General features: G+C 41.7%; 1 protein-coding gene across 1 annotated transcript in view; it reads left to right on the top strand.

The window, feature by feature from the left end:
• LOC138265534 (arylacetamide deacetylase-like) overlaps positions 1 to 26,627 on the top strand; it is a 239,951-nt gene that overhangs the window by 60,253 nt on the left and 153,071 nt on the right. The window contains exon 2 of the mRNA XM_069213338.1: positions 805 to 1,027. Coding sequence (XP_069069439.1) covers positions 805 to 1,027 — 223 coding nt within the window. The remainder of the gene's footprint in view (positions 1 to 804; positions 1,028 to 26,627) is intronic.

Here is a 26,627-nt window from a genome sequence, read left to right as displayed (position 1 = left end):
TGGGAGTGACCCTGGAAAAAGGGCCAGGTCCAACACCCACCCTGTCTAATGACAGGCGAAGATGGGTCTGTTTTCGCCTGGGTTTTCGCCCAGCGTGTCCTTTGCAGCGGAGTCTTAGGCTTCCTTACCAAGTGCCTGGGGCATGAAAGTGACAACAGCTCCACTCGCTGCCATAATCCCTGCTGGTATGTGTTGTCCCCCGGGGCAAGAGCGCGTCTTGCGCAGCAGCGCCTTGGGCTTCCTTATCAAGCACCTTGCGGTGCGAATGTGATGACAGCTTCACTCGCTGCCACAATCCCCTCTGGTATGTGTGGTCCCGGGCAAGAGCGCGTCAGACACAAACTTCAGCAGTGCACCAGTTTTTGAGCAGATGCCTTGCAATATCCTTCCCTCTGAATTGTCAAAAATTCTGAAGCATCCTGGAACCCTACACCATGGAGTTCCGTACTGTAAATATGACACATTTATGGCGTCGTAAACTTTTTCCCTGCAGTGCAAGTTTTTCTGATGCATCAGTTCTTCTAAATGAGGCCCTGAGTACTCAGTGGGGTTCCCGGGTTCTAGTGATGATTTAGTGGTGTCCACTGAAGTCAGATTGTTAAGAAATACTGTTTTTGAACAATACCAATCAATAAACCAACAAAGAGGCTGATATGTACTTACCGCAGAGAGATTTGAATTTGAATAATGGTAAACTTCTAAAAGTTCATGTATTGAACTGAAAAACAGTAACATTGTTAATACGGTATTGTATTTAGTATATAATATGGATTTATTTCAAGATTGCAATTATTTTATTCCTAGGTAGAACTTTCTGAGATGACTGGAATAGCACATTACGTGGACATTATGGCTATCTTCATGCCTGCTGGAAATGCTCAACCAAAGTCAGATGAAAACGTTACAGTGACTGAGGAAACATTTAATAAAGTTCCGGTTTGGTTATACGTTCCAAAAAAGTCATCAAAAACACGAAGGAGAGCATTGATTTATATCCATGGAGGTGGTTGGTGCATGGGAAGCCCCGGTAAGAAGTAACATTTCAGGAACAATAAATTCACAGTTACTAAAGAAAATAATGGAATGTTGCATTTCTCATTTAAAATCTATTAAAATGAAACACATATACTACTGATTGAATTAAACTTGGTATTTTGTAATTTTGTTATTTTGTCATTTTGAATGCTATAGAAATTCTGACAGGAGTAAAGTTGCTCCATGATTTGTCCTAAGCAACACCTGTGCATGACATTGGTGTGGACTAATGTGCTTGCACTTGTACTTCATGAGGTTCACACCAGGGCTGGACAATAAATAATCTCTCATGCAGCGGTGAGTGTATGCTAAAATCCTGCGGATCTAGCACAGGCACTCAAGGGGCTTTCAGGGCCAGATAAAGAAGTGCATAAAAGAAAAAAAAAACAAGACACAAGGCCTTCTCCATCTGTGTGTCCAGGATATGGAACAAAAAATCCTTATCCATGAGGACCGCCCCAGCCCTTCTCCCATTAAGGAAGCAGCTGAATACATGGTAAGCTCCCTGAATATCGAAGCTAGAATACCGAGGTATACAAATGTCAATGTCAAAATATTGAATCCAAAATACCAAACAATAAGTATAGGTTTTCAACACCTAACTCCACCTATACGTACCTTGATAATATACAGATTTTCATGGTACTTCAGTTTGGAGTTAGGAATACTAAATCTATGCTTCCTCTAGATGCACTTAACTTGCTATATTTTGATCTTTGACATTTTGTCTACCATATTCTTGTATCTCGATGTGCCTAGCCTCGGTATTCAGGAAGAGTCAAAGACGCACACTTTTAAAAAACACTTCTTCATGACGCAGTAAAAGTCCACTGCATCAGTAGCTACCACTCCAATCACACAACCACAGTTTTTGCCTTGGACCATGTACAATGCTTTTCTGCCTTTCAGCTAGGTTAGTGCCATGAAAGCGCCACTTACCTACATACTTAATAACATGCAAGCTATGGTTTTAATTTAAAACTTCAGATCTTCTGGGTTTATTTAAGTAATCATTTATCCATCCATTTATCCATACAATGGCTCTTTTTTAGGCCCCTGCAACATTTTTACTATGCACAGGACTTTTCTGAGATTTTGCAAATTTTTGCAGGTGTGACATTGCACAAAATTCTTGGATGCGGAAGACTGTTGCGCTACAAACATTTTCTCCCCAAGTCAATCCTCTTTCCACATTACTTTTTAATGAATGCTCTTGTGTTCATGTAAAATACTTTGAAGATATTTATTTGAAATTTCAAGTATTTTCATGCACTTTTCTTGAAGTATAATTTTGCAGGCTTATTAACACACCCCTACTTATAGTTCTTTACCTCACTGCAAAATCTAACCTGGATGTAGATTACTCCTTATTCAAACTCAAAATAACACCTGCCCATGAGCCGTCAAAGAACTATTTTGGTTCTTAAAACTCAGTTCCGTTCAGCTCACAAAGAAAGTCACCGTAACTGTCTTTCAGGAAACAAAATTGCAGTCGTAAATTTGTCTGCGACTGCTCTCCCTCTAGAACAGGTATTATTTCAAATGATAGTTTATTGCATTGTCATTTATATAGTGTCCTCCTACATCTCACAAGATCCAAAATTCTGTGTACTGCCAAATTCCTCTTAAGGATGATGCTACAGGAATGCAGAATCTCAAACAACTACAGGAGTCAAGTACACCTAATCCTACAATATTTGTTACTGGAATCTCTCTCCTGTAAATGTTCCTCCACAAATAGGTGTGCTAAACTCCACCTATACTGTCCTGACAATATCCAAGACCTCTTCTTCTCTCCCAAGCACTTTGCATTCACCCTCCTGCAGGAAGTGGTAAGTGTCCTGAAAGGCAGTGCTGTGGAATCCCTGATCCAGCTGTGGGATCACTACTTCCACTACCTACCCTTTCTTTGAAATAAAGGATGCTGATGTTACACGTCTTCCCTTGAATTTTCATGATTTGTTATGGTGCACACTGATCTTTAAAACATTGTAATGGTAGGGCATTCACCAGTGGTTGAGGAGGAAGGTGTGTTTCAATAGTTCTTTCATACATGATGCAATGCTCTGTTAAGAGTGAGTCTTTTTCTTTCTTCTTGTTGGATGTTTTTCTTCATTTTGCCTATTAATAATTTTAGAAACCTGCTTGCTTGTGGTTGAAGTGGTGCACACTGAGGATGGTGAACAGCAAGGTTATATAGAAATTCATGAAATTCACTGCTTGTGAAAAGTGGGCTATTGACGGTTTTCTCAGTATCAAAAGACCTTGGGCCGGTACAATATTGCCTAACACACCATAAGCTTTAGGTGGGCGATCTGACAATATGATTTTATACTAGTGGTAAGCATAGGTACCAGCCATGACTGGGAGAATGTATTTACTGTAGATCATGTGGCCAAAGAAATCAGTGGGTTCTAAGTCCCACACTTTGGACCTTATTACGAGGCTGGTGGTCGGACCACCACAGCTGTGGAGGTATGACCACCACGTTACAACCATGGCGGGCGGACCCACCAGGAAACCACCGTTCCTGCCAGGAACATTGTTCCCAAAGGGGTGACGGTGGTCAGAGTTGTAACCAGCCAGGGCGGTGCTGAACTCTGCACTGCCTGGCTGATTACAACCCCACTTTCTGCCAGCCTTTTCATGGCTGAGGACCCAGCCATGAAAAGGCTGATAGAAAGTCAGTGCCGGGGGCCACAAGTGGGCCCCGGCACTGCCTATGCCCAGCACTGTCAGAATGCACTTTCCAAGGGTGCTGAAGTGCTAGAATATTGGCCTTGGCTTGGCTACCTTAAAGAAGTCAAGGCCAATATCCTAGCACTGTTCACTCCAGTCGGGAACAGTGTAATACACTTGGAGGAGGGGGCACCACCGGTATGACAGTGGCATCCTCCCCATGGCTTTGGCGGTCCTCTTTTAGGACCGCCAAAGTCGGAATGAGGGCCTTAGTCAGGCAGCATGGACATTAGTAAAGGTGCAGGTTTGGTTTAAATGTTGGTGCCCTAAGACAAATCAGACTCGTTGATGGTGGTCTTAACCATCTTGTCTAGCATTAGGAATCATATTTTAGCTCAAAATCACTTTGTAGTGACTATTCCTTTGTAACCTTTATATGCCAGATCTACATCCCATTTCTGTAGGCTCCTGGAAAGCACAAACTATGATCAAGACATATACAAACTCTCTGCTTCCACATACAGTTATTTATAGAGATAAAAGAAAGCTGCAATCTCTTAAGTGTCTGTGTGTCATGATACTAACATTTTACAGTGATGTATCGGATATTGTGATGATATCAATTGTTTGAGTAGGAATAAATTGACTGTAGTGACCAATCGTATTGAAAGAGGTAGCGATATTGATTCCTGGACTTAGAAATGTAAGCATTTTCTGGCCAGAGATGGCATCGATTTTGGGGATTTAGATTGGTATCTGGAGAAGCCATCAACATGGTTTGGGCCTTTGTCTGGTTTGTGAATGCAGCTTATATGCCTGCAGTCGTGTTTCCCATTACTCAGTTGTAGGTGACCTCTTGACCATGGCCGGTGCTTGACTATCTCTGATGAAGATGAATAGTATGCCATAGACAGTGATCTGGTAGTACTCACACATCCATGCTACAGATAGACTTTCTGTTTCTGGCAATGAGAATGGCATTTCTACTTCAGACAGGCTTCAACTTGCATATGCCACTACTTGTTGAGGTGAGTGTACTCCTTCCTCAGATTTCACCAGGATTTAATAAAAGCATACTGGACTAGTGCCTATTGTCACTTCCATATTTGTTTTGAGGTAAAAACATCCCATTGTGAGGTAGCATTCACTATATCTTTAATGCACTATAATGCAGACAAATATACTTAAACCAATGTTTCAATTTCAAGGATCATATGATTGCTATTCCCTGTTGTCGGACTTGGACTTCTCTACAAGGTCACCACGACACCCTTTGCCTTCACACATCCTATTTTACTTAATTATTTTTGTTGGCTTTAGAACTCTGTGCATTCTACCACTACTAACCAGTGCTAAAGTGCTTGTGTTCACTCTCTAAAACATGGTAAAAATGGCTTATGCCAGATTATCATATTTCGTTTATTTATATGGCCCTAGCAAAGTAGTAAACCATATACCCAGAGGCTGTAAATTAAGTGCTACTAATGACCCACACACTTATTGTGCCACTTACCTAAGTAACCCCTTAAAAAATGTGTCAGGCCTGCAGTTGCAACTTTAAACTGATATATTGACTTGGCAATATAACCCCCTTGCCAAGCCTTAAACCACACTTTTATTGCTTTGCTACCTCTAAAGTAAGCCTTAGGTAGCCCATAAGGCAGCTGCATTGTAATTAAAAAGTTGGATGTATACTGATAAATTTTATATGTCCTGGTAGTGAAAAGATCCTAAATTCTTTTTCACTACTGTGAGGCCTACTGCTACCATAAGATAACATTGTGCTGCGTTGTTACATTTAATAAGTGCTGACGTTTGTTTGGAAACAGACAAACGTTTCGTTTTTGGTGTCTGACAAAGTGTTATTAAAAATCCTCTTGAACAGTAAAGTCAGATTTTAAATTTCAATTTTGAAAATGCCACTTTTGGAAAGTATGCATTTTCCGGCCCCAACTATTTGGTACTTGCAGCCTGTTCATGGGTCACATGACTGGTTGTAGTTGGCAGTTGGACTTTGTTTAATCCTCCCAGCAGTCAACCAATAGAGGGATTAGATGTGACTGGATAGGCCATCCACTGACAAGATGGGGGTGGCTGGAGCTGCGCAACTGAATAGGCTATGCCCTGCCTTCACTTAAGGATTTGTCCCCAGTGCACTGTTCATGCCAGCTTCGAACCAGGGCAGGGGAGTCAGGAATCTTCAGACACTTCAAAGGGAATTCTTTTGAAACCAGCAGAAGGTGTCATCATTACCCCAGTTTCTACTGGAGGAAAGAGAGCTGACTCCCCAAAGGATCTGGTGCCTAACTATGTTGGGGGAGATGACATAGACAACTGGCTGGAGGCCTGTAGGTTTGCCCTAGAGATGCATAGTGTCTCTGAGGCTGATCGCGGGCCTGCCTGTGGAGGCATGTTCCATATGAAAGGAGGGATGCCCCGTTAGCCCCAGGGAATGGGGACAAGATGTAGATTCCCTCATGAAGTAGACCTTGACCAGGAAGTTTGGGCTCACTGAAGAGAGATATAGGTGCCAGACGCTGCCACAGCAGACCTGGGTGGATCGTTTTTGCAAGACACTGGATGGTTGTGTGAAGAGGAGTGAAGTGAGTGATTTGAAGGGGCTGTACAATTTGACTGCTAGAGAGTACATACTCTGTCTTTGTTTAACAAAACTGCACCAATACCTTGTGGATCAAAAGCTGTCTGGAACTAAAGAGCTTGCTAACGAGGTGGATCACTGGGTCAGCACCAGGTGCATAAGAAGGTACTGGGAATGCCCCCCAAGGACAGTAGTTCAGATCCCCCTCAGCAGAGTGAGGGGGAGTTCAAGGGAGGCACAACAAGTTCCAGACTAAGTTGGGGGAAATGGTTCCCAAACCCTTCTGAGAAACAGGGGGCAGTTTCTAGTGGGCAGTAGTCCAGGGTGCACCAATTCTAACCCCACTGCTTCGGATGTTCTCTGCTAGGAATCAAGCAGAGGGACTCTGTCCAAGGAAACCACCCTAGCTTGGCCTGGCTAGCCTGGCTGGCTGGTGAGGGGAGATACCCCGAAACCGGTACCAGGATGCTTGTTTCCAGTCCAGGGTAGACCTGGTTTCACAGTTCAGCCTGGATTGTTTCCATGGGGAGTAGGGTCAATACTAGTTCAGGCAATCTTTATTCGGTCTAAATAACCATCAAAGCAATAATTTACAACAATAAAATCAAGATCTATAGATAATAAATATATAACACCAAAGTTAAAAAATAGGTGATAAAAAAGAGATAAGAATAATGGAAAATGAGGAACCTGCGAGTGTACAAAGAGAAAAAGAAGTCAGATATATCTTCACATATATGCCCCGGCCTGTAGATAAAAGGGAAATATCAAAGATCCTTTGATTGACTGCTTTTAACTTCCACAGCGGTAATTTATAAAAAGTACATTTATAAAACAAATAAGTAAAATAAGGTAAAATCAGAAAACAATTATTAACAAATCACTTATAGTCCTATTTTATTTTAAAAAGTATGTACATGTATACCAAGCGGACGCAAGGAACTTGCTGACCACACAAATTAGAGGAGAGGAGCAATCTCTCAACATCAGACTAAGGGCATCTCTACATGTTCTTAACCCCATGTTTCTACAAGCGGGATGAAGCCATTTCCGCCGGGCAATTCCATAGGCAGGACAAATGAACATAAAGTGCACTACTATTTCCACAGAGTCATTACAACACGGACATTTGTCGGATAGCAGGGTGGAGCTCCATGAACTGGAAAAAGACTTCAGAGGGAGACATCCATACCTAAGTCGAACAAACAAACTTTTGCTTAGTTGATCAGTAATTAGGTCCTGAAAGGGTTAGAACTGGGGAAACCACTTATAATCGAGGCAGAGAGATGTCAGCCTACCATGTGAAGTACAAAGCAGATATTTTTCCCTAACATGGGACCAGTAAGCAGATTTCAGGAGGTCCTTGTGAGCCCTCCTTAACTTATTGGGCTGGCTCCAAAAGTGACTGAGTCCCAAAGTATGGAACCATTCTGAAATGTGCTTAAACCAGGGGATAGAGAGTACATTTGGTCTATCCAATAAGTCTTGCAAGGATTCCTTGTAAGTGTCTAGTTCAGGGGTAGTCCAAATATGAACCCAAAAAATTAAAGGCCTTAAGGCTATTACATCGGAAATGCGAGGGAACCCTAAATCCAAAAACACAGGAACCAGGGGTGTACTACGAGGACATGCCAAGAATGATCTTGCAAAATTATTTTCCCCCACGGATAACTTGCTGGATTTAGAGCAACCCCAGACCTCAGCACCATAGACCGCGGCACTCTGAGCCTTAGCTAAATACATTTTAATAGCAGGGGAAACAACTTTCTCAATATTAGACATTTGAAAATGCAAAATTGCCCCTGCCCAATGTGCTAAGAGGGCTGAGCTTTTCCCTACCTGGGCCTGCCAGTTCATATCATTACTGATTCTTACCCCTAACAGGGATGTGGAATTCCTATCGCCCGATGCATCTTGTTTGGGGTCAAGGGCAACAAGTTTTTATGTTTACTTTGTCCTTGGGACAAGTGGGCCCAACCCTCTGCAGCACAAACCCTTTGGCTGCCTGTTTATAGAGAGTGGAACTCTCTGCAGTTGAGGTAATGTGTTTCCAAAGATGTGTTTCCAAAGATAATGCTGTTCGAACTTGTATTTATGGTTCATTATTTGAATGCCTTCATTATTAGGGTGAGTGCTGTAAATAAATGTTTTAAGGTCACACTTCACTACTGACGTTGGTTCCAGTACAAAAAAAAAACGTGTATACACATGTTTGAAAAGTTTAGGCTATGAGGCTAATTATAATGCTCCCAGAATGCTCTCTGATTAGATGCAAATGAAGTGTCATTTAGTAAAATGTGTTGATGCATGCTAGTATTTCCCAAAAATATTTCTAATGAAAAATCAGTGTAACCATTTTCAACACGATTATGGGAAGCATGAAAATAAACAAACACTGACAAAGCCAACTGATTTGACATATTATTATAAGTCTTTTAGTTTCAGCAATGCATGTCTTGTTTTGAAATGGCTTTTGTAACACTTTATTGTTGTGGGAGCTACCAGGCCCTCAACATTGTAACAAACACTGGCAAAAAAACCCAAAAGTTTTTGAACTCTAAAAGCACACGCAGCCACCAGTGGCATAACAAAGGCCCTGCAGCCGCCCTCCAGGGGGCCCCTTCAGCACAGCACCTGCCCTGAGTGAGTCTGGAGAGGGGGCTCCTCCATGTTCTTTGCAAAGGGGCACCCTCCAGTTTTGTTACGTCACTGATTGCCACTGTAGTTCCTGACACTGAACAAAACTACTTTGTGTGCCAATATGATTCTTGTGGAAGAGCAGAATGCGATCGCTCACAGTAAAGCCAGCCGAAAGAGAGAAATAGAAATTTAATAAACACAAAATGTCTTTGTTAACACCAGACCTAATTAGGGACCAAGACCCACATGTAGGTAGCTTTTTGCATGTCGCAAACAGAGACTTTCGCTGTTTGCGACGTGCAAAAAGCACATCGCGATGCACAAACCCAGTTTTGCGATTCGGTAACCTGGTTACCGAATCGCAAAACGGGTTTGCGACTCGCAATTAGGAAGGGGTGTTCCCTTCCAAATTGTGATTCGCAGTGCAATGTAGGATTGTTTTGTGACCGCGGGCGCAAACCAATCGCAGTTTGCACCCATTTCAAATGGGTGCTAACACTTTTGCAAAAGGGAAGGGGTCCCCATGGGTCCCCTTCCCCATTGTGAATGTCACTGTAAACATTTTTTCAGAGTAGGCAGTGGTCCTGCCTGCTCTGCTTTCGTTTTTGTAATGCATCTCGTTTTCCTTTAAGGAAAACAGGCTGCATTACAAAAAAACTAAAACTGCTTTATTGAAAAGCAGTCACAGACATGGTGGTCTGCTGTCTCCAGCAGGCCACCATCCCTGTGAGGGCCGCCATTCGCAAGGGGGTCGCAAATTGCGACCCACCTCATGATTATTCATGAGGTGGGCATTTGCGAAGCCCTTGTGAATCACAGATGGTGTCAGGGACACCATCCTACATTCGGATTTCCGACTCGCAAATCTGAACCTACCTACATCGGGCCCCAAATTCTTAAAGAAAGTCACAAAAGTGCCCCCATGGTATATGTCGTACCCCTATAAAATATTTGTGAACTGTATTTTAGCATGGGTAAATACGATGTGCAGATTTGCTCATGTGAAAATCTATTGAGCATTTGCAAGTTCATTTTCCCTCCAGCCACTTTCTTCCCAACCCTGGAAGAAGTTCTAATTCTGCCATTGTCAGGAGTAAATGTCCAACCTTTCTTATTATGGGAAAATATTAGAGAGAAGCTGGTGAAAATCTTTAAAACATGCAGGTTAGTAGGTTTGCAGACTCAAAGGCATTTCAGCCCTGGAACTATTGCTTACTGCTTCCTCCAGCCCCAGTATACAGATCTGCAGAAAGGTGGCAAAATAAGGAACTTGCTACAGGAGGGATTGAAACTGCAAGTATTCAAGCCCTACTATGGTGGTAGCCTTGGCATAATCAGAGAGGCTATCAGAGCTCTTACATAATGAGATTGCTGCCATAATTTGTCGCCACACTACATGGCACCAACGGGACAAGTAGATCTTTTTACAGGACAAGTAGATTTGAGAAGCAACCTGTCCCCTGGACAAGTAGATATTTTAATAAATTTCACACCCCTGCCCTAAGTAATCGATAGAGCATACCTTACTCAAGGGAACCTTATTATACAAAATGTTGCATCGTTCTGAGCTACCAGGACCAAAGATCATAAGTTTTGTTTTGCTGGAGTTAAGTTCCAATCCATGATCTGCACAAAACACACTAAACCTATCCAGGAGGGCCTGAAGGCCCATAGGTGTTTTAGAGATCAGGAGGGAGTCATCAGCAAATAAAAGGATTGGAACTTTTGTATTATTCAAAGTAGGGGCATCGTTTAGACAGTCAGTTACAACTTGCACTACTTCATTGATAAACAACCAGAAGAGGGTAGGAGCCAGGATACATCCCTGGCGTACTCCCCGCCTGATGTTAATAAGATCAGTGAGTTCCCCCTGGCTGCCCCATCTTCCTTGAGCATAGGTGTTCTTGTGTTACATTTGGATTAAATGCACCAGGTTCAGCGGGACGCCAGTTTTCTTTAAGACTTCCCACAGTTTCTGCCTTGGAACAAGATCAAACGCGGACTTAAGATCAACAAAAGCAACATACAAATTTTGTTTGGGCAGGGTAGCGTATTTCCAAAGTAACAAAAAGAACGTAAAGACTTGGTCCATAGTGCTTATTTTTAAACGAAACCCAGCCTGAAGGGGGGAAAGAACCTGGTTAGCTTGGACCCAGTCCGTTAGCCCATCAAGAACTTGCTTAGAGAAAATCTTTTGAAGATTGTCAATGAAATTGGGCGATAATTGGCTGGCAGACCCACATCTCCTTTTTTGTGAATAGGGATAATTTTGGCTCCGAGCCACAAGTCCGGAATGGGGCTACCTGCTGCGATGGCATTTGATAAAGTATTAATGTACCACGCCCAAATGACGGGTTCAGACTTAAAAAGGTCCCCCGGTATCTTGTCAGGTCCGGGGGCCTTAGCAGGTTTCAGGGAATTAATAGCTGCCGTGGTTTCAGCAATTGTAAAAACAATGTCCTCCAGGGGACCCTCAATTAGGGACCTACATTTGCCACCCGCATAGGTCTCATGATGTAATTGCTCAAAAGAGGCATAATCTCGGAAAAATTAGACACCCATCTTTCAGGCTGGATGTGAAAATTAGGAATAACATTACCCTCTCGTTGCCTGTGAGTCAGCAACCTCCAAAAGGAACTCTCGTCACGATTTTCTACTGCCTCCAGCAGCTTCTGCCAGATCTCAAATTCCCAGTTTTTCTTCGCTAGATTCAGGGCCTTAGTGTAACTGACTCTAGCGGTCCTGATCTCCTCCTGTGAATGCATGCGGAGGGCCTATTTAAGATTTAGCCTAGCAAGGTTGCAGTTATTGTTGAACCATTCCCTGGATCGAATAACATCTGGAGTGTGTCTCACAGAGGTTTCTTTATAAAAAACCTTCTGTAGAGATTTTATCAATTCAGCATGTAGTTCCATGATTGGCAGACTATCGACCTCTTGCTTTTCAATACCGGAGAACAACTGTAGAAAGGAAGAATACATTTGTTTAACCTAAAGTGGGTTAGAAGAAACTTTTCGCCAACTAACACGAGTTTGCGTGGAGTTTAGGGAAGGGATCGGAACATCAGTGGTCTCTAGATGTTGAGTTCTCCCAAATGCTTTGTTAAAAAGAGTAAGACATAGAGGATAGTGATCGCTGTCATAACGGAGTTCAACCTTCATGTCCAGAACATGTGACCAAAGCCTGATGTCAACAAAGAAATAATCAATAGTGCTGTACGAACATCCCCGCTTGAAAGTGGGGGCACGATTAAGATCAGATCTGGTCTGACCATTACATTCCCTGAGTCCATGGCGTAGGCAAAGGGAGGCCATCTGCGTAGCCGCACAAGAACAAATACTAAGAGAATAATCCTTCAATTTGGGAATACCCAAGGAGTCATCCTCTTCAGATGTTAGATTACCCACAATGTTCTTGAATACAAAGGAACAATTTATCTCGCCCCCTATCACCAGATGGTTAGAAGGATGCAAGGATTCCATGTGCTCAACTAGCTGGGCAAGTGTTATAGATTCCATATTGGGGGGGACGAACCTCGCATACACGTTGACCAAGGTCATTGTGAAACCAGGATGAAATATAAGTCTCACACCCAATAGATCTAATGAGTTAAGGGGTAGCACAAGGTGATCACATTGTAGTTTCTTGTTCACTAGGATCATGAGCCCACCCATAGGCCTACCAAATCCTCCTGAGGCAGGCTTGGCTGCGACGAAATGAGTTGTAAACCCCTCAACATGTATTGGTTCTTCTGCCCAGGTTTCCTGAAAAAGGCATAAGTCTTGCTTAGAGATAAAATTTACCCATCCAGGATCTCCCAACTTTTTCCTTATTCCGGCTACATTCCAAGATACAATATTAAGTGCAGAGGACACAGGTGTAGGACTAGCTCTCGGGGTATGATTGGGTTCAAAACCCTGGGTCGTTTGTCTCTATAAACCATAGCATCTGAGGTGGGGAGTATTGAGGGAGAGACGATGTTTAGTCAATCTAAATCAGATAACCGGGGGGAGCGGGTCTGGGTCAAGACTGGTCAATACTAATTTGCATATGGCTTGTGCAAACTGGAATGGCTTGGCAGGGAAAAAAACGATGGATTTAGGCCCAACTCAGTGTCTAGAGTGAATATTTGACATGGGTCAGCATTCCGTCCATTATCTCTTCTTTTTGCACTCTTAGAAGGCTGCCATTTCCTGCCCTAAGATTCTGGTCCCTGCAGTCTGTTCCTGAGTCACTTGACTGAGTGTAGTTGGCAGATGGGTTTTGTTTATTCCTGCCAGGCAGCCACACAATAGAGGGACTAGGTGTGCCTGGACAGGCCATCAACTAGCAGGATGTGAGACAGAGCTGGACACAGACCCACATGTAACTGAATATGCCGTGCTCTGCCTTCACACAAAGGGGTTGCCACTCCTGCATTGTTCATGCAGTCAGCTTGTAGCCAGCGCAGGGGAGTGAGGAAATATCAAGCACTTTTTGGACCTGCGGAAGGACTCTAAGAGGACTGCTTACTGATCTGGCCTACTGTGTACTTCGCAAGACTGTTTTGTTGTACCTGGAAGGAATGTTTGGCTGCCAGGAGTCTGCCTTTAATCCTCAGAAGGCTACCCTGATGCTTGACCCTGTTCCAAATTTTGAACCAAGGACTACAAAAGTGACTCCAAGGGCTAAGTGGCTGGCCTCTGGATCAGATTCTTGGGGACACGAAAGTCTACAACCATCTTGAAGCCCCACCTGGACCCAGCCTGAGTGAGTCCTATTTCCCCCAATGGTGCCCCTCAAGTCCTGTCTCCTTGATGGTTGTGCTAAAGGTGCCCATATAGCCAAAATCCACAGCTTGGAACTTAGAAAATGTTTGGCTGAAAACTGCTTTGAGAATCGAGAGGCAATCAAGACTAACCTGCTCATCTACGTGCCTCACTGGTCAGCCAGACTTCGCAGCTGCACCCTGTATGTTCTTCTCCACAGCAGCAAATCTTTTTTTAGTGATCCTTCACGAAAGGGGTATGCGGCCTCATGGAAAAATCAACGGCTACAGCCTCCAGGATTATCTCGCTGGAGATTTTCAACTTCCAAAAAGGTGACTAAGTCTGAATGAAGAAATCTTCATTGTGACTTCATCCAGAGGATCTCTGATGATGACGCTCCCCTCTGAGATACCCCTACATTGTTGCCCCACTAAAAGTTTGTTTCAAATTTCTTCCACATGCAAATGTAAGCACCAACCGGACCAAATTCAATCCTTTTATCCGACTTCTGCTCCATTGACATTTAAATATTTTTCGACTTTGACCCGGTCTCATGTTACTAGATGTCCATGGTTAGTGCTTTGATCTTTCAGGTGCTAGTTTTTACCATAAACCTTAAAAATTCATAACTTTGCCTCTACTAATTGGATTTTTGTTGTTTTCATATCAAATAGTTTATTGAAATGTACTCTTATTTTTTACATTGGTGTGGGATTTTCTTGTGTTGTCTTACTTTATTACTGTCTGTGTGCTGCAAAAATACTTTACACATTACCTCTAAGTTAAGCCTGACTGGTTTTGTGCCAAGCTACCGGAGGGTTAAGCACAGGTTAATTTAGTGACTTTTGTGGTTCACCATGACAGGGATTGTGGCTGTTGCTTGAGCAGGGTTAACACCCCACTCAACCAACAACCCAATTTCTCACACTTTTCATCATTTTATCAGCTAAGTATTATGCCAACCGTCACACAGTCTTTGAAGTACTTGAACAGTAAATTGTCAGTCCCAGAAATGACTGCAAGGCAATGGTGCATCAAAGAGTGCCTTCATCTTTTGAGGGCTTGCTTAAATGCCATTTTATTGAAAATATGTGTGCATAAAATGTAAGCTTCCACTTGTTGAATTCAATTTTTTATGGGTTATGGATGAAATTTGAGGTTAGTGCCTCCTAAGGCACGAGCAAGAACACAAACTTGCAGTGAAATGTGTTTCACTGTGCAAGGGCACCCACCTGGACTTTGAAGAGGGGAGAGAGAGATCACCTTGCAGACGGGTGCAGTAAGTGAATGACTGCACCCGCCTGCAAAGATGGTGCCAGGGGAAGGTCCATGGGACCCCTGTATATCCCCCCCCCCAGAGAGCTGCCTTTAGGAGCCGCACTGGGGGGGATGCCACCTTTTTGTGGCACACTTTGATTGCACCGCTATGAGCATGTTTGCCTCTGCACCTGTATCTGTAATACAGTGTGGATGCAGAAGCAATGTGATTCCCCTGTTTGCATGGGAACACGGCCCCATGCAAGTGAGGGAAGAATGCCCTCTAATGATAGCACTAGCGCTACATGTGTGACAGCACTATCTGTATTACAGAAGGGGCAACACAAGCGTGTGTAGCCCCTTCTCCAATACCAAAATGCTCCTGGGGTGCACAGAGTGAATGCACATGTCTCTTGCACCACGGGGGCACTCTCTGTACAGCCCCTGGTGTCCTGAAACCTTCTCAGCAATACCATTCTCAGCTCTTTTGTTACAGTGATGAAACCCTCAAGAACATATGAGAATGAATTTGATATCATACAGCTTGCTGAAGGATGTTTCATTACTTTTGTCATATTGCCGAGAACAGGTTGTCAAAATGTGAGCTAACATTGAAAAACGAGTATTGGCAAAGACAACGAATCAGGCTTTTAAATCGTGCAGACCTTCACAGATGCATCAGACAACATGCATGCATACATCTCCCCTTGCAGGCTATAGTTTTGTACTACTGACAATCCTCTCACAACTCTGTGACTGCTTTGGACTGCTACAGGCTAGCAGTAGCATTCTCTAACTCCTCACTGACTTGCAGTTACACTAAAGACATCTCCCAGATTCAAATAAGCAGACTTGCACTAGTGACAGCACTCTCACAGCCGACCGGATTAATGGTATCATCTTTGATACAGCACTTTCACACCTGTAACCGACTAGCAATCCCACACTCCCCCTCACACCCACACAGCACTTTCACACCTCTAACAGTTTACCAATACCACTCTCCCCCTAACACCCACCATCCCACTCTCAGTCCTCTCATAGATTCAGGACTCCAATTCTTCTAGGACCACCCACACTTGGGTCTGTTTCGAGGAATCTCTAGTACTAGTCTGAGGTCTTGCAGCCGTTGGTGTATTGCTTGTACTGGTCTAATATTGGTAATTGCTTGCATACATATATGTTGTGGGCATTCTTATCATAATAAATTGTTTTGGCATTACCAGTGCTTGCTTTCTTTGCACTTTGCAACTCATAGTATGATATTTCCAATGGAATAAATAGGACCACCGAATTTCAAAGGAAAATCCTGATCCAAATAACCTACTCGTCCATGGAACTATGAAGCATGAGAGGTATGGAATTAATTGGTAATCGATGTTATTTTCTTCCTCTAAATATTAACGCAACACAAAAATCTGTGCTGCATTTAACAAAACTTTGCATGTGTTTAAAATCAAATGGCGTTTGCATCCAAAGTCTTTAGTTTGGCACGTAGCTTTGCTTTTTATTTAGGTCTGTAATAGTTTTAGGGGCATTGATATAAAATTCCCTTTGCTTTTTATTCTCAGGTGAGGGTACATCGCTTCTGCGCGTGATGAGCCCCGTTATCTTTTATTCGTCAAACAGCCAAACTCACACCATGCCTGATTCACTGCTCAATATTCTAATAATTTAACAGTCCTCCGCAAAGCAGCATAGAAACAAAAGTGAGATGCCCAAAAATTATGATTTGAAACACTGCGATTGGCACGGGAATGTATGGCTGTTTCAGACACTGCGATTGATATGGTAATGTATGACGGTTTTAACTCGAGATGGTTAAATCTCCACTGTAAATGCTAGAAAGAACCTCCTAATAAACTCATAAACAAAACGGGGTTATATGCCCACCCCATGACTTTTTTTTCTCAAGAGGAAAGATGGTACCTTGTAATAATTGTTCACATCCAGTTAAAGGCAACCATTTTATATTTGAAAAGGTAGGGGTTAGAGGTATAGGTTACTGATGTGAAACAGGTGTGGAACTTATTTCTGGAACTAGAGTGGCAGCTATTCCCATTAAGAGCTGTTCCATGGTTTGCTGTTTTAATTTAACCATTTAATTTGGAAGAGCGAGTTGCGTAATGATTATAATTGCATGCCCAGTGACCATTGTAAATGCGATAAACTTTATTATTGGCATTACATTGAAAGCAGTGATGAGCTCAATGTTCAGAATGAGATTAGGTTTCAAGGCTCGTCTGCACAGTGTTTGAGGATGTGACCTTAAATGCCTCAAGACACAATGTCATGATGAGGACCACTCCATATTGTACTTGATGGGGTGGCAATGTCAATGACCATAGTTTCAGTCTGAACAAATTAATTGAACAATATTACAGTTGAGATTAATCCTTAATGTTAATTCAGTTGACCCTTCTTTTGAAGGTGCCTCTTTGACATTTTTCCAGTCACACAAACCACTCACTTAAGCACTGTACTTGCATTCCGTGTCATGGTTTACGACACCATTGACTGTTTTGTTACAGTTGTATGTTATTCATCTGTCTGAGTTACAAATGGCATGTAATACGCCTTCAGTGATATATTTTCTGTTATTCTTTGGAGGACATTCTTATGCCTATCTGCTGGGGATTAATATGCCAGAAGTAATTTATGGAGTTAATGTTTCACAAATTCATATTTCCCAATAGGGTAACTGTGTAGTGGACATGGACAGTTATGGCTTGAAAAAGTAATAAATAATACTTAAATGACTCAAAAGGAACTGCTTTTCCCCGTATGATGCAATACCTGACTCAATGTGTACCTGGTATTATCAGAGCTCTGATATACCTAAAACACTAAAATTTGTGACCTCACTGTGTAGCAGCAAATGGGGCAAGAAGATTTTTCTACTGCACAAATTCTTGCTGTAGCATTTTGCTCAATGCATAGGCATTTTATTCATTTCTACACCTCTGCAGCATACCCTGTCTTCTGTCAAATTAAATGAATGCTTGCAATTGTTCCCTTTAGTTTTTCTCAAATATTTGTTCTCAGTTGAATCTAAATGTATCTTCCACTGGAACAATAAATAATTGGGTATTCCTTTATGGATCTGGTCAAAGCAATCAGGCCAACCGACTGCCCTTCTGACCCTTGTCCACCACAAATCTTTAAGAACATTCTTGTAACTACCTCTGCTGTTACACCAGTAAGAAGAATCATCAGTAATTCTTTAACTCTGGGAATCTTTCCTGAAGACCTAAAAAATGTGAATCTAAACCCATTATTAAAGAAAACAAACCTGGACCCATATGACCTCAACATCTACAGATTGCAAATGGGCCTTCCCTAAGCAAACTGATAGAAAGAGCAGAATTCATCCAGATGTCACAATTCATTGAAGATAACTCTATACTTTCAGACCTACGGACAGGATTCTGCCCACATCGCCTTCTGTGACCTTAAAAACACAGTAGGCCTGTAGAAACTGGCTAAGGAATCCATTTTATTATCCCCCCAGGCCTGACCTCATCCTGTGATACTCAATGTTGTACAGGCCTGAAAAACATATGCAGAAGGTTGGATGACCTTTAGTACATTAACCCTGACAGGCAGCTTGTAATCCAAGGCTTGCATACAAGAGACAGCTCATGCGACATGCATTGCTTTATTCGCCCAGCAACAGACATCTCGATGTCCACATAGGTCTGAGGAGAGGTTATGAGGAAGCTGGATTGGTGACACTTTGGAAAGTCCCAAACATCTAAGAAATGTGAAGGTCACGCTTGTGGTCATCTTGTATCACCCTGCCATCATGAAATGTTATTCTACTGTGATTGGATAGATTCCTAATATATGTGTAATACCATACATTTCCTGATCAACATCACGCCATGTACTTGATAAAGAAATTATCTTTCAGTTGTTCTGATTGGATGATGTATTTTCACCCTTTTGTGGTTTTCATGCATAAAAGATTGTATTGGAGTTCTGCAATTCAGACTGCTTGGCCTTGGCCTTTCAAGCCACAGTCTCTGTGCACGTACTATTAAATATTTCTGATTGTACCTTAAGGCAGGCTGGTCTCTGGTTTGTTCCTGAGGGCAGATAGAAAAGGACGATTCGACAGACCGCAATGGGGTCACTGCACTTCTTCTCTTGGACCTCTCAACTTCCTTTTATACAGTTGATCATGATACTCTAATAGAAAGACTCTACGAAGCCGGCATTGAGGGGACTGCTCTCGACTGGGTCACATCCTACCTTCAAAACAGAACAAATGTCACCTATACTCCCCTTTCTCATCCAAAACAAACTTCACAAAATCAGGGGTCCCTCAGTGGTCTATCATCTCACCCATGTTTTCAACTTCTACATGAAGTCATTACCTTCAATGATCAATGGATTTCAGCTCACATGGTATAATTATGCAGATGACACACAAATACACCTTAAACTGGAAAGCCCCTAAAACATTGGAAACTCAGAAATCTTCAGTTGCCTCTGAGCCATTGATCAGCGGATGTTATGGAGCCATCTCAAACTGAATGCTTCCAAAACTGAAATACTAACATTTGGTGATTGAAAACATTATGACCTACTTTGTGCCCGGCCTGACGACCTGGGACCACCTCATAAAGTATCTAAGAACTCCAAGTTATTAATGAATACCCAAGTACACAAATTAGCAAGATCAAGTTTGATTATTATGAAAACTCTGCAACATATCTTCCCCCACCTGGGGTTTCACAGTATGTAAATAGTATCATAACTATTTTACCTGCAAGTGCTTCACTATTGAAATACTGGGTTAAATATAAAATAAAGTAAAAATATGTTCATAAAAAGTCACAAACAAATTAGCTTAAACTACAACAACACTTGAAAGTCTGAGTTAATGAAATACTATTATGAATCTCAATATATTCTCTTCCTTATACATGTATGCCCTCTCCTACTCCTAATGTAGAAGAAAATAAACATTGATACTCTACAATGCACTCTATGTCTCAACCTATACCTCTGTCATCTGCCACCACTCTCTGACTCATCAATCAATCAATCAATCAGGGAATTTATAAAGCCCACTAATCACCCGTGAGGGTCTCAAGGTTTGGGTAGTGGGGGCGCTGCTACTGCTCGAACAGCCATGTCTTGAGATTTCTCCTGAAGGTAAGGAGGTCCTTGGTCTGACGCAGGTGGGTGGGGAGAGTGTTCCACGTCTTGGCGGCGAGGTGCATGAATGATCTGCCGCCGGTGGTTGTTCTGCGAATGCGTAGGACGGTGGCGAGGGCAAGGTCGGTGGAGTGAAGCTGTCGGGTCGGGGTGTAGAAGGAGAGCCGTCTGTTGAGGTATTCTGGTCTGGTGTTGTGCAGTGCCTAGTGAGCGTAGGTGAGGTGTTTGAAGGTAATTCTCTTGTTGAGGTGGAGCCAATGCAGGTCTCTCATGTGGGCTGTGATGTGGCAGTGGTGGGAATGTCCAGGATGAAGTGTGCGGAGGCGTTCTGGCGACCTCATCCCAAACCTCACTCTACCACTATGATCTCCCCTAAGACCTTTTTCAGACTCTTCCCTCATCTATCCCTCCTTGGATCACCCCAAACCTCATTTTACTATTGTGGTCTCCTAAACAACCTTTTCTAAATTCTTCCCTCATTTATCTCTCAATCGACTCTTCCCAAACCTCATTTTCTTAGTATGATCTTCCTAATCCATTTCTATAGACTCTTTACTCCTACGTCTCTTTTTTTACTCATCCCAAACCTCATCTAATGAGTATGATCTCCCAGATAACACTTTCTAGACTCTTTCCTCTTCTATCACTCCATTTTCCTATTCAATCCAACTATCGGACACTGGTCAAGAAACTCAAATTTCCTTAGGCTAATCCATCACTAATCCTTTTTGGGTTGAGGAATAGGGCTCTACTTGCCAAAAAGCATTTTTCAGAGCAATTGAAGCAGTGGCTGTATGGCTTATTTATGTGTAATCTGCACTAGAGTATCATTCATTTTGGTTCAAACCCTTTACAGTTAGGAAATGTCTTCTGTTGCCACTTGTCTTGCATCATGTTGTTTCTTTATGAGTCCAGTCTTTTCTGCTGGGGAAAAGCACAGAATACACAAAGCAGATTATCTAACATGGATGGCGGTCCTAATGGAGGCCATCTTGTATTTTAGTGTTGCACCAAATGATTATAGGCAATGAGGAGGTTTTGATGTTGCCTATTTGATCACAACGTCACAACCACATATTTTTCTGGTGGTTAAATTGTCTTCTTATGTTTTGCAGCAAACATCACCTATAGTGGTAGCTCACTGTCCAACATGAGCTTTGTTTGATGACTGTCATCTTTCAGATCAACTGTAGCATACTTCTTTGTCTTCCTAGAGTTGATTAGGTGATGTATTTGTGTGACATGATGACTAACTGTGACCAGTCCCAGAGTTGTAGCTCACAGAAACATAATAGACAGTGAACCAGTACTTCCTCATCCAGCACATACAGGTTTACCTCTACTTTTTCCATGTACTTATGCATGATTGTGAAATGTACCTATCAGACTAATCATTTGGCTGAGGCCCAAGCACATATGTGAATGTTAGGCACTTAAAAATGCAGATTATGTTTCATCTGTGCTAATTCACTGACACCCATTACATCACTGTGCCAGGTTGACTGCCTGAGACTTTTCGAATGTGTCTCTGTATGATAGCATGAAAATGTAGTCCTCTTCACAGCATAATATGGATTTATTTTTATGCTGATTAATGGAACGCTTGTGACTTTCCTGTGGACTTGGAGCTGATGGTATGTACTGGTTGTCTTGAAGGTTTTTTTTCCCTAAGCCTGATAAGTATAAGGTAGTACTGGCAGTCCTCGAATTATTTTCAGGACCATGATGGACAGCTTGAAAATGATTATGTTTGCCACATCCTTTTCAGACAATGGCAATGGTGTCAGATGTTCTTGCTATCAGTGTTTTAGTGGGTGCGTCAGTGTGTGTGCGGGTCTTTGAGTGGGTGCATGTGGGTGTCAGTGGGTCTGTGAGTGGGTGTGTGAGTGTCTGAGTGGGTCTGTTAGTGAGTGCTTGAGTGTCTAAGTGGGTCTGTGAGTGGGTGCATACATGTCTGAGTGGGTGTGTGAGTGGGAGAAATTGATTGAAAGAGACAGAAAGAGAGTAAGAAAGTGAGAGAGAAAGATGGAGTTTTTTTAGGCTTTAATATCTCATATACTTAGATTGAGATATTTGTGTTCAACCTAAAGTAAAAAATGTAATTATTATTTTAAAAAACTACAATTTGTTAAAAAAAACAAAAAAAAACAGGAAAATGACTCCTACTCGACTCAAACCCCCAAAGCTCAGTGTAAAGGTCTGTGACACTCACACTGACAATGTTTTTTTTTTTTTTCTTTTTTAGACCAACAGCGAGGCTATCCGGCCCTGCGGGGGGAAGCATTAAATGCTTCCCTTGCTGTGCCATTGCTTCAGCAAGCACAGAGCTGCTTTGCTGAAGCAATAGCACAGCTGTTGAAGCATTTCATCTCTGTCCCCTGCACGCGTGGATGGAAGCTCTGGTTTTTAACAGCGGGACTTGGCCCGGTTCGGTTGTTGAAGTGTTATCAGCCAATCAGATCTTTACATGAGAATCGAGAGGGGTCATGATCCCTCCACGTCCCTAGATATACAAATTTGTTTTCCCCTTAATTTCTCAAAAACTATTGAACGGAATTACAACATAACAAAAAAAGGTCACTTTCTGAACCAGGACCTACCTTCCTGCCAAATTTGGTGTAATTCCTTCCAGTAGTTTTCGCGCTATTGGTGGTCAAAATCCCTATAGAAAAATGAATGGGGAAAACATGTTATGGCCCAGCACCCTTTTTTTCAATCCCCCCGGATGAAGCTCCCCAAAACTTTCCAGGCAGCAGCTGATGGGACAGGTACATTTTTTGTGTAGTTTTTTGAAGATTTGTCAAGCGGCACCAAAGATGTAGGCAAGTAAAAAAAACATTTTTTATATAGAGACAAGGTCCTTACTATAACTACCTAGTGGAGACCGCCTTTAGGAAATATAAATAAATATATATATATATATATATATATATATATATATATATATATATATATATATATATTTATAAAAAAATTCTCCACAACACCTTCACCAGTATATAGGAGGTCACACAACCATTCCTTTGCAGGTCAGTGTAATAGACCAAAAGAACAGCAGAACACTTTTTGGAAAAGCAGTAGCCTTTGTCAAGATGGGTGTAACCACTACAGGTGGTCAATATAACAAACCCAGTTAAAGAACATAATCAAAAGACTTTGGCTGCAGTAAATGCTCAATTCAATCCCCTTCATTTTCTTTTGATAATTCATCCATTTCCAAAACACTTGTGATAATACAATTATCGGTCCCCTAATATCAAAATTATAATAAATTTTAGAATCACAAATGTAAGACACAGTTGTAAACAGACATAACAATGAATGCCAATCCCTGCCAGCATTCTGCTCAATATTCCTTTTTTTCACAGTTCAGTCAATTCCAAATCAATCATAATAATTATAACTAGCCCCTCAATAACAGAATTATAAATTAGTGAATACCAAGGAGAGACAATCGTAAGCATAATATATTTACCATTAAAAAAACTCAGGAGAAGAGAAAAGAAGTGGAAATTCAAGAGGTACCTCATCATAGTTACATTGCATGTCACTTCCAATATAAATCAAACACTCAATTAGATTGATAATTGGAACTTCCGTTTACTGAAGAATATCGCATAACATCCATCATTCGCCTCATACAATGCAGCATAATATTGAACATAATATAATTACCTAAAGACAGCATAATGGGACACTCATGTACTCAATGTGAAACCTTATACCCTCAATACAGTCAAAGAACTGCTCAATGCACCCAGTGTGATACCCAGTGGAAAGATAATGAGGCCAAATGATTCATGGGAGACACAGTTCAAAAGTGAGGTGGGAGCATTGAGTTCATTGAGTGGCAGTGAAAATTACTACATTCAGTCCTGCCACTGGGAAAACAATGATTCAGTCATAAGATGCCTAAAACACTGCTGGTGTGACCCACACTAACAATGATAATAATATATAAAGAAAATGAAGAAGACATTGAAAATTATAACAAGAATTAACACAAATAAGACAGATGTAGGACAAATACTCTAAAGGGGCACCCCCAAGGGCTGGTGCTATCCACCTCGCTCTTCCTAGAACAAGAACCGTGCCTACTTCTAACATGTCCCTAGTGTTTTTAAAAATTTCCTAAGTGCACTGTGACAAAATGATTGGCTAATTCCACCTCACTTTTCAAGCCATTGGTGAATTTGGAATTCAGTTTTATTATACTCCTGATATCCTTAGAAGTCTTTATTGGTTGCCACCCCTAATGTTGCTCAAAATTCTATCAATGCCAAAATAACTTAGTTATCAATGTCGGTATTGTGGTGTTGGCTACTGGATAACTGGGATCATTATTTTTGATTGCATGTTTCTGCTCCAATATCCTTTTCTTGTCAGGCAACTTAGGGCTGCCCACCTACTGTAAGTCACCAGAATGTGTACTACAAAGATGGAAGAATATGTAATACACTTTGTAATTTTCTGGTTTTGCCAGTTTGTGTTATCTAAAGGTATTGCAATTTTGGCTACTCTTACAAGATTTGCATGAACCACACTTGAGAAAGCCTGATTTGGAGGTGAGCCAAGAACTTTTGTCAGTGGGTATGTAAGTGTGCACTACAATATCTCTTTTAGATTTAGATTATCTATAAGTAATGAAGGTGGGTGTCACCTAGATTTTTCCCTATAACGGGATCCACTTTCAGAATTTTCCAGTGCTGTTGTATGATACTTCTAATCTTGTGAGAATGCTTATTATAAGTGGAAATTAATCTAGAGGTGATGTCATCCACGTCCCTATTCCTCTTAGATACCTCTTCTGTGCAACTCATCTGTTCATGTGAGATGCCCTTGATTTTCTCCAAAGCTTGTTTTAAGATTTTACGCGGATAGCCTGTCTCAGGAAATCTTTTGATGATGAGAATACTTTTTTGGTGAATCTGTGTCATGATTGCAATTGCACCTGGATGTCAAAAATTCCTCATTGGGGATACTCCATTTTAGACTTGCGGGATGGTGACTTCCAGCTAGTAAGAGGCTTTAGCCTACTGTCTCTTTCTGGTGCAGCACTGTGGTTAGTTTTCTATCTTTCACCCGTACCGCAGTATCCAATTACCGTCTATACACATTGCTAATCTTGTGAGTAATTGTCAAGTTCAGGTCAGTGACTCCAAATATTTGAATAAACTCATGGGCCAGGTTGACATCACCATCCCATATAAGGAACAGATTGTCTATGTATCTGATCCACATTGGTATGTGTTGAGTAAATTTCTCACGGGCCTCCGTCCAGACTACTTGCTCCTCCCACCAGCAAAGGAATAATTTTGCAAAGCTGGGGGTGAAGCAGGTACCCATAGCTGTCTCTGTTAATTGGCGGTACACATTATTCTTAAACAAAAATATATTGCTCTCAAGGCGGAATGTCATCATAGTCTCTAACATACGTGTGTGTCTGTACTATCTGACAGGTCTACTCCTGAGGAAATATAAACATGCTTCAACCCCTCTTCTCTGATTAATGCAGGTATGGAGGGAGCAGATATCTAGGATAGTCATATCATAGGTGTCTTCCCATGTGATATTGTGTATTTTCTTGAGGAGGTCAGTACTCTCCTGACAATATGGTCTCAACCCAGTGACATTAACGATAAAAAATGATTCATAAAGATGGCAGTATATTCCAATAGTCCAGCTTTTGAGGAAACTATTGGTCTTCTCGGTGGAGATATTAGATTTTTGTGAATTTTAGGTAATAGCTATAAGCAGGGTTTCCTGGGATGTTCTTCCTTTAGTAACTTATACTCATCCATATTAAGTACTCCTTCCTGGTGCCACCTGTTCAGGAGATCATGATATTTATGAATAGATTGTCTATAAATCTCCCAAGTGATAGGTTCATAACAAATGGGATCACTTATCTGGCGTACAGCTCCCACCCTATAGTCAGTGTATTTTATCACTACAATATTCCCACCCTTGTCTGAGAGCTTTATTATAATGGAAGGATCCTTACTTAAGGAGTATTATGCCTGTCTTTGTGTGAATGTTAAATTGTCATAACCATATGTGCTTCTATCTTTAGCCATTTTCATCAGTTCCAGAGTGGTGATGTTATAAAAAGATTCAATGTTTTCATGGGTGACATTAGGTTAAATCTAGACTTGGGTCCCTTTCCGCTGTTGCAGGTATCATCAATCTCAAAACTGATCTTACTTAAGACATCACCTCATCTATACAAGCTGTCATGTCCCTGATGCTCTCTAACTCATAAAGGGATACAATAGAATTCACATCTTGCAATTTAAATCCTGTACCCTGCGCTTCTGATCCATTAATGATGCCTGTGTCACTCAAATGTTTCTTTCAAAGCAATCATTTTCAACAGTTTCGCACAAAATGGAGTAGGTCTGTTCTCATTCTAGTGTAGTCAAAACCACTTGATGGGCAGAAAGGCCATCCTGGGGTCAACACAGATTCTTCTTCTGAACTTAACAGTCTTTTCGACAAATTTA

Source organism: Pleurodeles waltl, chromosome 11, assembly GCF_031143425.1.
Source record: "Pleurodeles waltl isolate 20211129_DDA chromosome 11, aPleWal1.hap1.20221129, whole genome shotgun sequence".
Lineage (NCBI taxonomy): Eukaryota > Metazoa > Chordata > Amphibia > Caudata > Salamandridae > Pleurodeles > Pleurodeles waltl.
This window is presented reverse-complemented; position numbering and strand designations above follow the sequence as displayed.